The sequence below is a fragment of the Microcebus murinus genome, chromosome 18 (assembly GCF_040939455.1).
Source record: "Microcebus murinus isolate Inina chromosome 18, M.murinus_Inina_mat1.0, whole genome shotgun sequence".
In the NCBI taxonomy this organism is placed as follows: domain Eukaryota; kingdom Metazoa; phylum Chordata; class Mammalia; order Primates; family Cheirogaleidae; genus Microcebus; species Microcebus murinus.
In genome coordinates this window covers 13,287,864-13,302,001 of record NC_134121.1, presented here as the reverse complement: position 1 = coordinate 13,302,001, position 14,138 = coordinate 13,287,864, and the positions used below count along the sequence as shown (strand labels likewise).

The following is a 14,138-nucleotide window of genomic DNA, read 5'->3' as shown; positions in this document are numbered from 1 at the left end:
AGTGTGCACACATAATCCATTTATCACATAAGCTAAACACTTGGGCAAATGCCAGCACACAAAAGTGTATTTAATTCTTAATAGAAACAGTGCAAAATAAAATTGGTACAATTTAAAACCTAAATTAAGTGCCATCAGTAACTATTTCTATTGGGAAGCACACTTCCAGGTGCAGGTCAGGAGCCTGCATCTGCATCTAGAATGTTCCTCAAGGGAGTCAGAGTGCCCAAGAACCACACCTGGTTTCAGCATGCACTGACTCCCCTGCATCTTCCTAAGGGCTGGTTCACTCCAGGCAATCCCTGCCCTGGTGCTCTGCATCAGGAGCAATAAGTCCGAACGGATGGTGTTATCCCTCCCACATTGTGACTATCCCTTTAAGGACTTTCCAGACCCAAAAGCATCTGTCTAACCAATCCATTTATGGTTTATGCCTGTTCTCACATCATAGGTGCCTGAGGCCTGCCAAGAAATACAATTCCAGAGAGAGACTAGTAACTACTATACGGGAGGTAATTACAAGTTGCAGGAAAAATAATGAGGCACTGTTTCCCAACATTCATGAATACTACCCCCAAACTTTCTCTGTATAATTTGGGGGAAATGGCTACTCTCATATAAAAATATCTATCCATCCCATTTACCATTATAGTATAAGAACAGGGCACTCCTCAAATTTGCCTGAAAACTCCTAAGCCTGGAAGATCAATTTTATACTTACGCCACCTGAGGAGCCCCAATGGGCAGATTAAAGTTCTGATTTGTATACTGGTATTTTAGAATGTGCTTTTAATAGAATGTCTTAATGAAATGTGTATACAAAGATAGACAAGACAGCAAGACTCTTTTTAGAGTGGACTATGTATCAAATCAGGTCCTCCATAAATGTGCCACAATTATTACAGACAGCAGAAAATACAAGCTCCTTTAAGGAACTGTGAACATTTCTAGAGCTGTGCCTGCATTGCTCTCACAGAAACACAAGAACGAACTGCCTCTGTGACTCAGCAACGGAGGCAAGGGACCATGGGCACCCCAGCTGGCTGTTCCAATAACAACTACCTTAAGTAATTCGAATTGGTCAGCATTCCCAGGCCACAGGTCCTAACTAGTTACCTCCAGTAAGGCATACACATATAAGAGTATAGCCACAGAGTATTTAAAAAAAATAGTAAATTGTGGTAGAATAATATATACTGACATGGAAAGATATTGGCAATGTAAATCATGATCAGCATGTTGCAGAGCAATATTTAAAATATAATCCCGTAAAAGTGTGGCAAAAAGCTTATAGCAAGTGTCTATCATAAAAATATGATTTTACATGCCTAAGAGTAACTATAAGGAATGCAAAAATAATGTGAAAGCAAAAATCATCCACTTTTTACTTCATATACTTTTATACAAACTGACATTTTTTGCATTAAGGATATATCACTGCTTCAATCTTAAGACAATTTATATTTTAATCCCCCCAAAATGTCTTCCCTTCATACAAAAGTTGTATCTCCCAAACTGTATTGGATCCAGTGCCTAAATACATCAGGGTTTATGTTTTTCTAAAATCTTCAGACAGGAGGTTTATAGTAGAGTTTGCATATACAAAAATGCAGCATTCTCTTTTATCTTTAAAAAATATTTGCTAAGAAAGTCTAGTAGCCTATAAGTCCCCTGAGAACAGGGACCGACAGTCATCTTGATTGACTCTCTAGAGCCCAGCGCTGCTGCCTGTCAGGAGTCTACTTCCCAGGACAGAGATTCAGACTCAGGGTTCCCAGGGCAACAGACTCCATGAGGACTAGCAAACAGCAACACATTTCATGTACCCTAAGATTAGAACGGTAATAGGTTTCATGGAGGTTTATCAAACTGAGTTTACCTTTGCAAGGCTTCAGGTAAGCTCACTATTAATAACCTGCAACTATGCCACCACTCAACAAATTATCACTGAAAACATGTCGGACTTACCCTTTGTCGAAGAAAGACGTGTGCCCTGATCGAGAGAACTTTGTGCCGTTGCCATTCAGAACCCCACAGTTAACATTCCCTGAAATATAGGATTTTCGTGATGCTTGGTCCTTTGCAAAATTCCTGCAAGCTGCTAATTTGGATTCTAAAGCCTACAAAAGGAAGAAGGAATGATTTAGTTGTCAAAACAGTAGCTGCACATAAAAATTTACATTTCAAACCATTTCTATTTCAAGCCTCAAACCTTACTGTCAGTTGCTAATGGTGGTTAGTTAAGCCATAATTAATCACCTTTCTAATAAAAAGAGGAAATGTTTATGCTGACTCTCTTTCTAATGAGCTCAGAGTATTTTAGTCATTCCTCTCAATATTACTGATGGATGTAGATATAATCCTCCCCTGAAAACTTAGAAAAACGTGGCACAGGTAGGTACAGACAGATCCCGGGGCTCTTGACCCTATCCATTGTTTGTTTCTCAGTTGTAGACTGCTTGTTAGTTGGGGGGGTGGGGGGGTGGGTGTGGGTGTGTGTGTGTGTGTGTGTGTGTCTGTCTGTCTGTCTGTCTTTGGAGAGCAAGTACTATAAAGAATCGAAGGAAAGGGGGAAGAGCAATGGGTAAAAACTGGCCAATGGGGTACGAAGGAAAGGGGGAAGAGCAATGGGTAAAAACTAGCCAATGGGGTACAATGAACACTATTTGGGTGATGGGCAAACTAAAAGCCCCAACTTAAGCATTATAAAAGGTACCCATGTAACAAAGGCATTTGTACCCCCTTAATATTTTGAAATTTAAAAAAAAATTTTTTTTAGCCGGGCATGATGGCTCACGCCTGTAATCCTAGCACTCTGGGAGGCCAAGACGGGCAGATTGCTCGAGGTCAGGAGTTCGAAACCAGCCTGAGCGAGACCCCGTCTCTACTAAAAATAGAAAGAAATTAATTGACCAACTAAAAATATATATACAAAAAATTAGCCGGGCATGGTGGCACATGCCTGTAGTCCCAGCTGCTTGGGAGGCTGAAGCAGGAGGATCGCTTGAGCCCAGGAGTTTGAGGTTGCTGTGAGCTAGGCTGACGCCACGGCACTCACTCCAGCCAGGGCAACAAAGTGAGACTCTGTCTCAAAAAAAAAAAAAAAAATTTTTTTTTAAATCCAAAAACATCACTTGAGAATTTTTAATGCAGCCAATTCTCTAGGTCCTTCAGTTCAGTTTTTTTCACTGCATCAGAATGGATAAGAACATTTACAACCCTTCACATGAAATCATGAAATTTAATCCTATTTTATTTCTGAGAGCATACTGTAAAATGTTTAATACCCTTTGTCTGTAATTAAATAATTCACCTGCAGATGACACTGGCCGTTTCAGCATTTACCTCTACACCAAGTACCTTGCTTTGCATCTGTCAACACCTGGCAAGTGCCAGGCTCTACCAATAGACAGATGACAGGAAGAGGAGTTTCATCTATTTCTGCACACAGATATCTCCAACCTCCTCCTTCCCATAAACATTTTAACCAAATCAAACCCCTCCCCCCAAAAAGGGAAATATAATTCATGGCAACAACAAAAAAAAATACAGTTCATTTCTATAATCCATGACACTAAAGGATTGGGAATACATAAATAAATTAAATCCACAGATAACATATATTTCACTTTGACAATCCTTTCAGACCTCTTCCCCCCATACTTTCAATAAGAACTATTAAGAAACAACAACAAAAACAGACTGAAACTTCTTTTTCTTCTCCTTTCCTATGACAAAAGTACAATGCGCCAGTAAAATGACAGAAATAAAGAAGAGAGATAATGACCTTGGAGGATAGACTCCAAATAAACATTATTCAGTAACTTATTAAATATGCACACACAGTAGACATTGAGTGCCATTAATTCCCTATATTCAAGACACTTGTTCATGCATTCAAGTATTTGCTGAGCATCTATCACATAGCAGGCACAAGCTATGTTTCAGGATCAGTAAGACATCCAAGTGCAAGCACTACCAGTAGGTCTTTGCAGGAGAAAAGGGTAGTCTAGTAAGATTCAGAAGACATCCACACCCAGTGGTAGATGAAACCATGGTTGTAAATAATAAGATCAGAAAATTAGGGACAGAACTCTTGATAAAACCAACACTGAACGGGTGGGCAGATAAAGACCCAACAAGATGACTAAGAGGAATGGACAGAAAAGTGGAAGCAGCCATGAAACAGCGTCAGAGAAGCAGAGGAAAGAAGACATTAAAAAAAAAAAAAAAAAAAAAAACAGGTTAGTGTTGAATATTTCAAGTAAAATAAGGACAAAACAGCATCCACTGGATGACAGCACTGAGATCACCAGTGAGCAGCCTTAGTGGCATGAGCAGGGAACAGAGCCCAGACTAGAATGTCTGGGGAGTGCATATGCAGTCAAAATGCTAACAATAAAAGGAGACACTCTTTCAAAAAGCTTGGCTGTGAAGGGAAGAGAGAAACAGGGTGATGGCTAAAGAGATACATAGGTCAAAAGAATAGCTGTTATTTTGCTATTCAAGATTTTAAAAATTATGTAACATGTAATATACAAACATTACATAGAAGGTATATATGTATAATATATAATGTATAATATATAAATATTAATATAGATAGTAAAAGGCTGAAGATACAGGAGAAATAAAGGTGAAAAGGAATGGAATACAAAGCACAGATGGATAAAACTGGCTACGGGCAGAAATATGACACTTTTACCACTGAGACAAAAAAGAAAGAATGAATACAAACAGAGATAATAATAGGAGGATAATAACTGAAAGTGAGAAAAGAAGTCAAAGAAGTTTAAAGCAGATGGCCTTGATTTCTCTGTGAAAAGGATGCAAGCGAAGAGAAAGGGCTTCCAGTTCAAATCAGTGGACAAAGTCAAATGAAGATATATAAAAGCAGCCGAGCACGGTGGCTCACGCCTGTAATCCTAGCATTCTGGGAGGCCAAGGCGGGCAGATCGCTCAAGGTCAGGAGTTCGAAATCAGCCTGAGCAAGAGCCAGACCCTGTCTCTACTATAAATAGAAAGAAATTAATTGGCCAACTAATATATATAGAAAAAATTAGCCGGGCATGGTGGCACATGCTTGTAGTCCCAGCTACTCGGGAGGCTAAGACAGTGGGATTGCCCAGGAGTTTGAGGTTGCTGTGAGCTAGGCTGACGCCACGGCACTCACTCTAGCCTGGGCAACAGAGTGAGACTCAGTCTCAAAAAAAAAAAAAGATATATAAAAGCATGGATGGGCTGGCAGGTAACAGCAGACCAAAAGTTCTGATGACATCTTAGAAGACAGGCTGTCAGCTGAATAGGTAAACCATGCAAGGACACCAAATTAAACTTTCATGCAACACTTCTGAATAAAGTACTTAAGCAAAACAAACAGGGAACAAAGGGAGACAACATGGGGTTGAGGCACAGGCAGAACAAACCCAAGAGTGCAATGCAGAGAAATTCAGGGCTAACAGCCATAAGGCAGCCCTAGAAGCATGTCAGGGCATTTGCAAAGAGTGTGAATAAGAAGCAGGAATATATGAGAGACATAGTAAAGAAAGTGTACGTTTCTTCTACATACAAGAAAGGTAATTAGAAATGCTGGGAAAAAGAAAAAGGCATACATGTCAGCTATAATACAAATATGAAAAAACCTGATATGATTTTCAGTAAATGATAGTTAAAGAACAAATGCTTTAAATATCTGTTGAGTGGCCCAAATATAAAGACGCACCCAAGAGCCCAATTTCTCCTCTGTGAATGTGCAGTAAGTAATATATACATGGCCATCACTGTAAAAGCTGCTTGACTAATTTTCAATTTTTAGAGCCAACCACTAGAGAACTCACAACCAATGAGGACTCAAGAGGGGAAAAACTGGGGTGGAAGGAGATGTTGGGGAGAAGAGTAGGGAGTTAAGATAAAGCCTAATAAACTCAGAAACAGGGGTTTACGACAGATATTTAAAGTTATAAAAATGACCAACAGAAGAATAAAAGTAAAAAATTGGAAGGAGGTGAAATAAATTATTCATTTCTGCTTAAAGTTGATTAAACCAATATACAGAAATATAAGCTCATTATTTTGAGTTACAGAGGTAAACAGCACAACTCTTACAACAAAGAGGATGTAAAAAATGGTTATCTTGGGAGTGAAGATCATTTTATGTACTGTATGAATGACTTGTGTACATTACTTTTTATAGTAACTTTGAAATGCAGATTTAGAGTTAATGTGATGGCTAGAAACTAATATGTTTTATGAGTTACAGAAGGCAAACATAGGACCTGTTGTGTCTTGGGCTGCCATTTCTTCTTTAAAGTATAATGCAATTTCTGATTTTTTCACAGTGACTCACACAAAAAGTAAGTGAAGGGGCAGTAGATAGTGAAAAGTTGCACAGGTTGATTACTTAAAAAAAGAGAGGTAGGGCTGGGCGAGGTGGCTCACGCTTGTAATCCTAGCACTCTGAGAAGCTGAGGTGGGAGGATTGCTTAAGCTCGGGAGTTCAAGACCAGCCTGAGCAAGAGCAAGACCCTGTTTCTACTATAAATAGAAAGAAATTAGCCAAACAACTAAAAATAGAAAAAATTAGCCAGGCACTGTGGTACATGCATGTAGTCCCAGCTACCTGGGAGGCTGAGGCAGGAGGATGGCTTGAGCTCAGGAGTTTGAGGTTGTTGTGAGCTAGGCTGATGCCACAGCACTCTAGCCCAAGCAACAGAGTGAGACTCTGCCTCAAAAAAAAAAAAAAAAAAAGAGAGAGAGAGAGGTAGGCCGGGCACGGTGGCTCACACTTATAATCCTAGCACTCTGGGAGGCCGAGGCGGGCAGATTGCTCGAGGTCAGGAGTTAGAAACCAGCCTGAGCAAGAGCGAGACCCCATCTCTACTAAAAATACAAAGAAATTAATTGGACAACTAAAAATATATAGAAAAAATTAGCTGGGCATGGTGGTGCATGCCTGTAGTCCCAGCTACTCAGGAGGATGAGGCAGAAGGATTGCTTGAGCCCAGGAGGTGGAGGTTGCGGTGAGCTAGGCTGACGTCACAGCACTCTAGCCTGGGCAATAGAGTGAGACTATGTCTCAAAAAAACAAAAAAACAAAAAGAGAGGTAAAAGTCACCGAGAGAAATAGGAGAGGGAGTTAATGCCAGAAATGCTAACTTCATAGTGGCATAAATCCACATGTTCTATAATTGTTTCTAGTAATCCAGTTACTTGGCTGATCCAGACTGCAGGTCTCCTTTATGGCCAAAGAGAACATGAAGTTAACAGTGACACAGTCAGTGATCTGTGAGACATTCAGGAAGGACGTGAAAGCAAGACATGGCTGAGAAAAACAGAGTACTACTCTTGATAAAGTCAAAGAGTAGTATTATAGAGAGTAAAAAACTGATTAAGCAGAAAAACATTTAATATTTCAAAAGCCAAACTATTCTGGAATACAAGGCTTAAGCCAAGGAGAAGGCACCGAAGTTGAAGTGGTCAAGGAACAGTAAGATGGGCAAGACTAAAAGTAGAAAGCAATGCCACGAGCCAAATGTTAGAGTCCCACAAAACACAAGAGGGAATGACCAGGAGGATGTTAGCATCAAAAAACAAGACTAGGCCGGGCGCTGTGGCTCACGCCTGTAATCCTAGCTCTTGGGAGGCCGAGGCGGGCGGATTGCTCAAGGTCAGGAGTTCAAAACCAGCCTGAGCAAGAGCGAGACCCCGTCTCTACTATAAATAGAAAGAAATTAATTGGCCAACTGATATATATAGAAAAAATTAGCCGGGCATGGTGGCGCATGCCTGTAGTCCCAGCTACCCGGGAGGCTGAGGCAGAAGGATCACTGGAGCCCAGGAGTTTGAGGTTGCTGTGAGCTAGGCTGACGCCACGGCACTCACTCTAGCCTGGGCAACAAAGTGAGACTCTGTCTCAAAAAAAAAAACAAAAAAAACAAGACTAGAGGTGATAGAAGACACACAGCAAGACTTGGAGGAAGCACTGTAGACAAGGAGGGAGGCGTCGTGCTGTCTAAACAGCAATGGGGAGCAGGAAGAATGCCCAAGTGGCAACCTCAGAGCTCAGGGCATGGGCCCTTCTACAGGGACACTGGTAAGCCCAGCCCTGAAGGGGCCACCTGGACTAGCCTACGCTAGTCACCAGATGCTTCTGCTTCTCACTTCACTACAGCCTTTTACCGCAGGAAGGTATCCTTTCTTGTTCCTCCCTCACTGCAAATTAAGAAATAATTTGATACCTCAGCAGTGGAAACACCTAATGATAAATAATTAAACGCTTACCCCTACTTTCCGTAAGAGATCCCCAACGATGTTTAGTGCTGATATTCTAGCAGAAGGAGTTAGTGGACTGGTACCAAAACCATTTGGTATAGCTAGAGAAAAATAAAAGGTGAGTGATTACAATTGTTGCTCCCTTTACATTTGAGTTTTGTTGATATTACAAAGTAGTGTACATTCAACACAGTATCAAAATACTGTTTCAAACTACAGATAGAGTGGAAATACCATAAACAGGTTTAACCCTGCTCCAATTGATGGAGATTTAGATTATCCAATTTTTCATCACTATAAATAATGCTACGAGGACATATGTCCTTAAACATCAATTGTTTCTAGAGATGAGATTCCTAAAAATAGAACTGCTAGGTTACAGTGTATACCCATTTTTTTCACCTTAATAGACACTGCCAAAATGCCCCCTAAAAAGGCTGTGCCAATATCAGCAATCTGTATGGTGGTATCTTCAATAATATTAGATATTAACTTTTCTTTGGGCAATTTGATAGTCACATTCCTTTAATTTTTATTTCCATAACAACCAGTTATTGGAATCTCCTCTTTTGAAAATCATGTTTATTCTTTGCGTTTTTTCCTACGGGGTTGCCAATTCCTTTTGTGAATGTGCAATGGCGCTATCCATTATAGATATTCACCCATTCTCTTACATAGGTCATATCTCTCAGTATTTATCTTTTAAATTTTGTTTTAAATTAAGTTTTGGTAGGAGAACTTTTGGCTTCCCCATCTCAATATCATAATGTTCCCCATATTTTCTCCTAGTATTTTTCTAAATTTTTTTTTACATTTAGATCATTTAATTCACCTGGAATTTATAGTTATCTACTATATCAAGGTAGATATCTAAACTTTTTTCTTCCAAATGGATAGTCAACTTTCCTAATATCGTTTAGTGAAGACCCATCTTATCTACAATGACACTACAATCATAAACTGAATTCCCTAAATATATGAATATAGTTCATGTCCACTGAATTAGTCTATTCCACTAGAAGTAGTATGCTAGCTTAATTATTATAGGGTTAAAATATATTTTGGTATCTCAAAGGGCAAAGGCCCTTCTTCTAATTAGCCTATTTCAAACTTTTCTTGGCCATTTTTATACATTTACTGTTCTAGAATAACATTAATATCAACTTATCGATTTTAAAAATCCTATTTAGGGTTTTTATGAGAAGTTGAAATTTAGAGTAATTCAGGGAGAATGGATATTGTAACAAAGTCAAGTCTTCCCATTCAGAATCACAGTATTTACTCTGATATTTACTCAAATATTTCACACTCAGTACAAGTTTTCAGTCATGCACATTTATTTTTAAGAGATATGTGGCATGATGATTAAGAGCTCTGAGCTAAACGGCTGTATACCTATTCAATTAGGCCCTTTAGTAATTGTGTGACCTTGGTTAAGTTACCCATATGTAAAAGGGGGCAAAGAGCACTTACCTCATAAAGTTGTTATGAAGTTTAAATTAGTTAATGTACTTTTTAAATGTATAGCACACGGTAAATACTCAATAAAGATTAGCTATTATTTTTTATCTGTTTATTTTCTACAAAGTGCTAATCAGCAACTAAAATAATTTTGTGGGTTTGTTGTTTATTGTCCTTCTCTTCTAGAATATAATCTTATGGAAGGTAGAGACTGTGTCTTATTCACCACTATGCTTCCAGCATCTAGAATAATGCATAGCAAAAACAAGTGCTCAATGTGATATAAACTGCTGTACTTTTCTTGGCTGGGATTTCTGGATCTCATTTTTCCCTATTCTCCTCAAGTTTTGTATTTTAGGTATTATTAAATCTGTGCTTTTATAATAAGTTGTCTTAAATGCTTTTTTAAAAGAGCCACTGTATAAATAAAATGCAATTAAAGACAGACCACTTCATAGAGATCAGCTCCTCAATCTTACCACTGATTTCTCTTGCCACCTGCTTCTCACAACTTCTGTGCTTTCTTGTCATGAAAAGGCAGCAATCAGTGCAGCTTTTGGGTTAGTCAGTCATGCTATCAGTTCCAGTCTAAAACCGTATTTGGACAAATATAACTGCCATAGAGGTTGACACATGTCATTCTGTGCCAGAGCAAGCTCTATGTCCTGTTGACTCCCCAAGTCCCTGAATGGAAACTCTAACAGGCTTCAAAAGAATGATGCCTTTGGGTGTCACCTCAACTGAGGTTTTTAACTATTCTGGTTAGTGCTCAACTAAAGAATTTTCAGAACTTCTCTGTGTAATTAGTAATATAAAGAAAAACTTTGTTAATTCTCAGGTATACTTGTGAAATCTTCAAATATACAAGTGGCTATTCTGAAAAACTGATGATGAGAGCTCCTGATAACTGCTATAATCTACGTATTGCTATAATCTATATGTGTATGTATACATATACACACACACACAATGTCATCAGCAGCAAACTTGGCACATACTACCGTAGTTAGTAACACCTTATGACCACACAGCATTTTCACATACTTTATCTCTTGTCACCTCATAACAACATGAAGACAAGTTGAATTAACTATCCAACAGCTATTGAGTCTTGAAATGTGGCTAATGTGACTAAGAAACTGAATTTTATATTTTATTCATTTAAATTAAAATAAATGTTAATAGTCACATGGGCTAGGGGCTATTATATTGAGCAGCAGAGATACAGAAAACTTACTCTACTAATTATGTACACAGCAAAGCTGCTCACAGCACTCAAAGATAAAACCCCATATTTTAAAATGCGGTGTAAGGACAGGCAACTTCGGTATGGGGTGGGGAAAAAGCATGGGGGAGTAGAAGTAGCTGAAATATGATCTGCAAGCTACAAAATCTAAACAAATCTGAATCAAGACCTTTAGGATTCCATTTTAAGGCAAAAGTATTCTCCATGTATTACTCATCAGTTATTCTGAATGTCACCTTTGAAAATGGCAGTTCCTGAAGCATGTAAAAGAATGGGCATGTCCATCCAAGCCAGTCTTACATGAGTCTGAACAGTACTTTGATGATTCTCTGCACACTCTGTACCTTAAGGCCTCTAGTCTCCCCATTATATGGTAAGTGGCCAAAGAAGTAAAACTGTATTTAAATATGATCTTAACACTTGTGTGTGACAAGGAGGTGTGCACAAAACACAGGATAGAAAAAAATCTCAAAATGCTAATGGTAGTTATCTTTGGTAAGGTAACAGATGATTTTTAATTTTCTTTTTTCTTTTCTGTGTTAAATTTTTCTATATGAACATGAATTATCGCTAGAAACAAAAAATAAACTTTCCTTAAAAACCTCTAACTTTTAAAAATCTCAAATTATTAAGTTGCTTTTATCTTAAATGCAGCCATCACCTCATTGTTTCCTATGTTATAAGTGGCCTAGGAAAATGATTTCTGCTGCTGCTTCACACAGTGCTAGCTTTAACCAACTTTTAAACTGAAATTACTCTTTAAACCCTAGCAACCCACTTCATCAACCAACCCTCCATCAACCAACCCTCCATCAACCACCTCCAAAAGAAATGACATTACATACCTTTCGGGGAAGGAAAACTGTTTTCTGTTCCTTTGCCAACAGGAGTAGCTGGCAAAGAGAGTGATGCTTGGACAGCAGAATCCATCTTTTCACAGTCTAGTGTTGGAGAACTAGGAGCCGACTTTCTGGTTACTTCCTGTTGTCTTTCCCGAACTGCTAGTTCTTGCCTTAAATCTGTAAAATGTTGCAAACAAAGGCAGTAATACTCATCAGAGGGAGCAAATACATCAAGTAAAGTCACATCTGAAATGTCATAAAGATAGTCTCTTCCTAAATCATTATTTTTCAAAAATTCATTTCCTGTTTAATAACTTTCATTTCTAGGAGAATAAAAATGACAACTGTCTAAATAATCTTTTAGAATTTAAAAATGTTACAACCTGGCCTGGCCTGCTGGCTCACACCTGTAATTCTAGTACTCTGGGAGGCCGAGGCGGGCAGATCACTAAAGGTCAGGAGTTCGAAACCAGCCTGAGCAAGAGCAAGACCCCATCTCTACTAAAAAATAGAAAGATATTAATTGGCCAACTAAAAATATATAGAAAAAATTAGCCAGGCATGGTGGCACATGCCTGTAGTCCCAGCTACTCGGGAGGCTGAGGCAATAGGATTGCTTGAGCCCAAGAGTTTGAGGTTGCTGTGAGCTAGGCTGATGCCACAGCACTCTAGCCTGGGAAAGAGTGTGAGACTCTGTCTCAAAAAAAAAAAAATGTTACAACCTAAGAGAACAGTTACCTATGACCATATATGCAAACAGAAATAGGGCAGAGTCCAAAGAAGAACTCATTGTGAACCTATATCACACAAACATAAATATCCTTTACCAACTCATTTGCTTTTATTTTGAAATGATGTAGTTTGAGAATTATTGCAAAATCAATGAAGTGCATTTTTGTAATTTTTAAGGTTGGTATTTTTTATCAATTATCACTATGAAATGCTTTGTTTTAGAAAAGAGATATTCAGAACAGTTTAAAATTTTTTTCTTGCTTTCAAATATTGAATTTTTAACCGAAAATTAATATTTTCTTTTCTAGTTATACAACTAATGGACAAAATATTTATTTATGTTAAAAAAGATACAAAGTTATTCCACTTCCAGGTATGTATCCAAAAGAATTCAAAACAGGATCTCAAAGAGGTATTTGCACATCCATGTTCATAGCATTATTCACAACTACCAAGAAATGGAGGCAACCTAAATGTCCACAGACGAATGGATAAAGCAAATAAAATATGTACAATGGAATATTATTCAGCCTTTAAAAAGGATTTTTTTTCCTTTTTTGGAGACAGAGTCTCACTCTTGCCGGGGCTAGAGTGCCGTGGCATCAGCCTAGCTCACAGCAACCTCAAACTCCTGGACTCAAGCCATCCTCCTGCCTCAGCCTCCCAAGTAGCTGGGACTATAGGCATATGCCACCATGCCTGGCTAATTTATATATATATATATATATATATATATATATATATATATTAACATATATATTTATATATTTTTAACATATATATTTATATATATATATATTTTTTTTTAAAGCTAATTTCTTTCTATTTTCAGTAGAGACAGGGTCTCACTCTTGCTCAGGCTGGTCTCTAACTCTAAAAAGGAAATCTTATCACATGTTACACCTTGATAAACCTTGAGGACATTATGCTTAGTGTAAAAAGCTAGTCACAAATACTGTGTAATTCCAATTACATGATGTATCTGAAGTAGTTAAACTCATAGACACAGAAAGCAGAAATGTGGCTGCCAAGGGATAAGGAGAGGGGAAGATAGGGAGTTGCTATTCAATGGCTACAGTTTCAGTTTTGCAAGATAAAAATGTTCTACAGATATGTTTGCACAACATGTGTATGTTTGCACAACAATGTGAATATGTGAATGTGTTGTGTATGTTTGCACAACAATGTGAATATACTGAACACTAATGAACAGTACACTTCGAAATGATTAAGATGGTAAATTTATATTGTGTTTTTTACCACAGTAATAAATAAATAAGACAAACTTTGAGAAGCTCTTAGGATAAATAATATATCACCTCCTCGGAAAAAAGGCATGAAAAACCAATCTTTAAAAGAGTCAATAAACATTAGACAAAAAGTTTCACAAGTAGTAATCAAAGAGCTACAAATTAAAAAACAAGATAGTAATTTTCAACTTTCAAATGGATTGATTTTTAAATCCTTTTAAAATGTAGTTTTACTAATACCAATGGTGGTACAGAGTATGGGGCATTCTCAGTCACTGCCAGAGCAGCAGAGATGCCACTAAAAACATTCATCTCCCTTGCCACTTCTAAGAATCT

At 38.0% G+C, this 14,138-nt stretch overlaps 1 protein-coding gene across 3 annotated transcripts in view; it reads right to left on the bottom strand.

The window, feature by feature from the left end:
- The window catches only part of NDEL1 (nudE neurodevelopment protein 1 like 1), a 53,750-nt gene that overhangs the window by 5,588 nt on the left and 34,024 nt on the right, over positions 1-14,138 (bottom strand). For all 3 annotated transcript variants that reach the window (XM_075994170.1, XM_012775277.3, XM_012775272.3), the window contains exons 6-8: positions 11,824-11,997; positions 8,281-8,372; positions 1,969-2,120 (exon numbers count right to left, since the gene is read on the bottom strand). In XM_075994170.1, the coding sequence (XP_075850285.1) occupies positions 1,969-2,120; positions 8,281-8,372; positions 11,824-11,997 (418 nt within the window). The remainder of the gene's footprint in view (positions 1-1,968; positions 2,121-8,280; positions 8,373-11,823; positions 11,998-14,138) is intronic.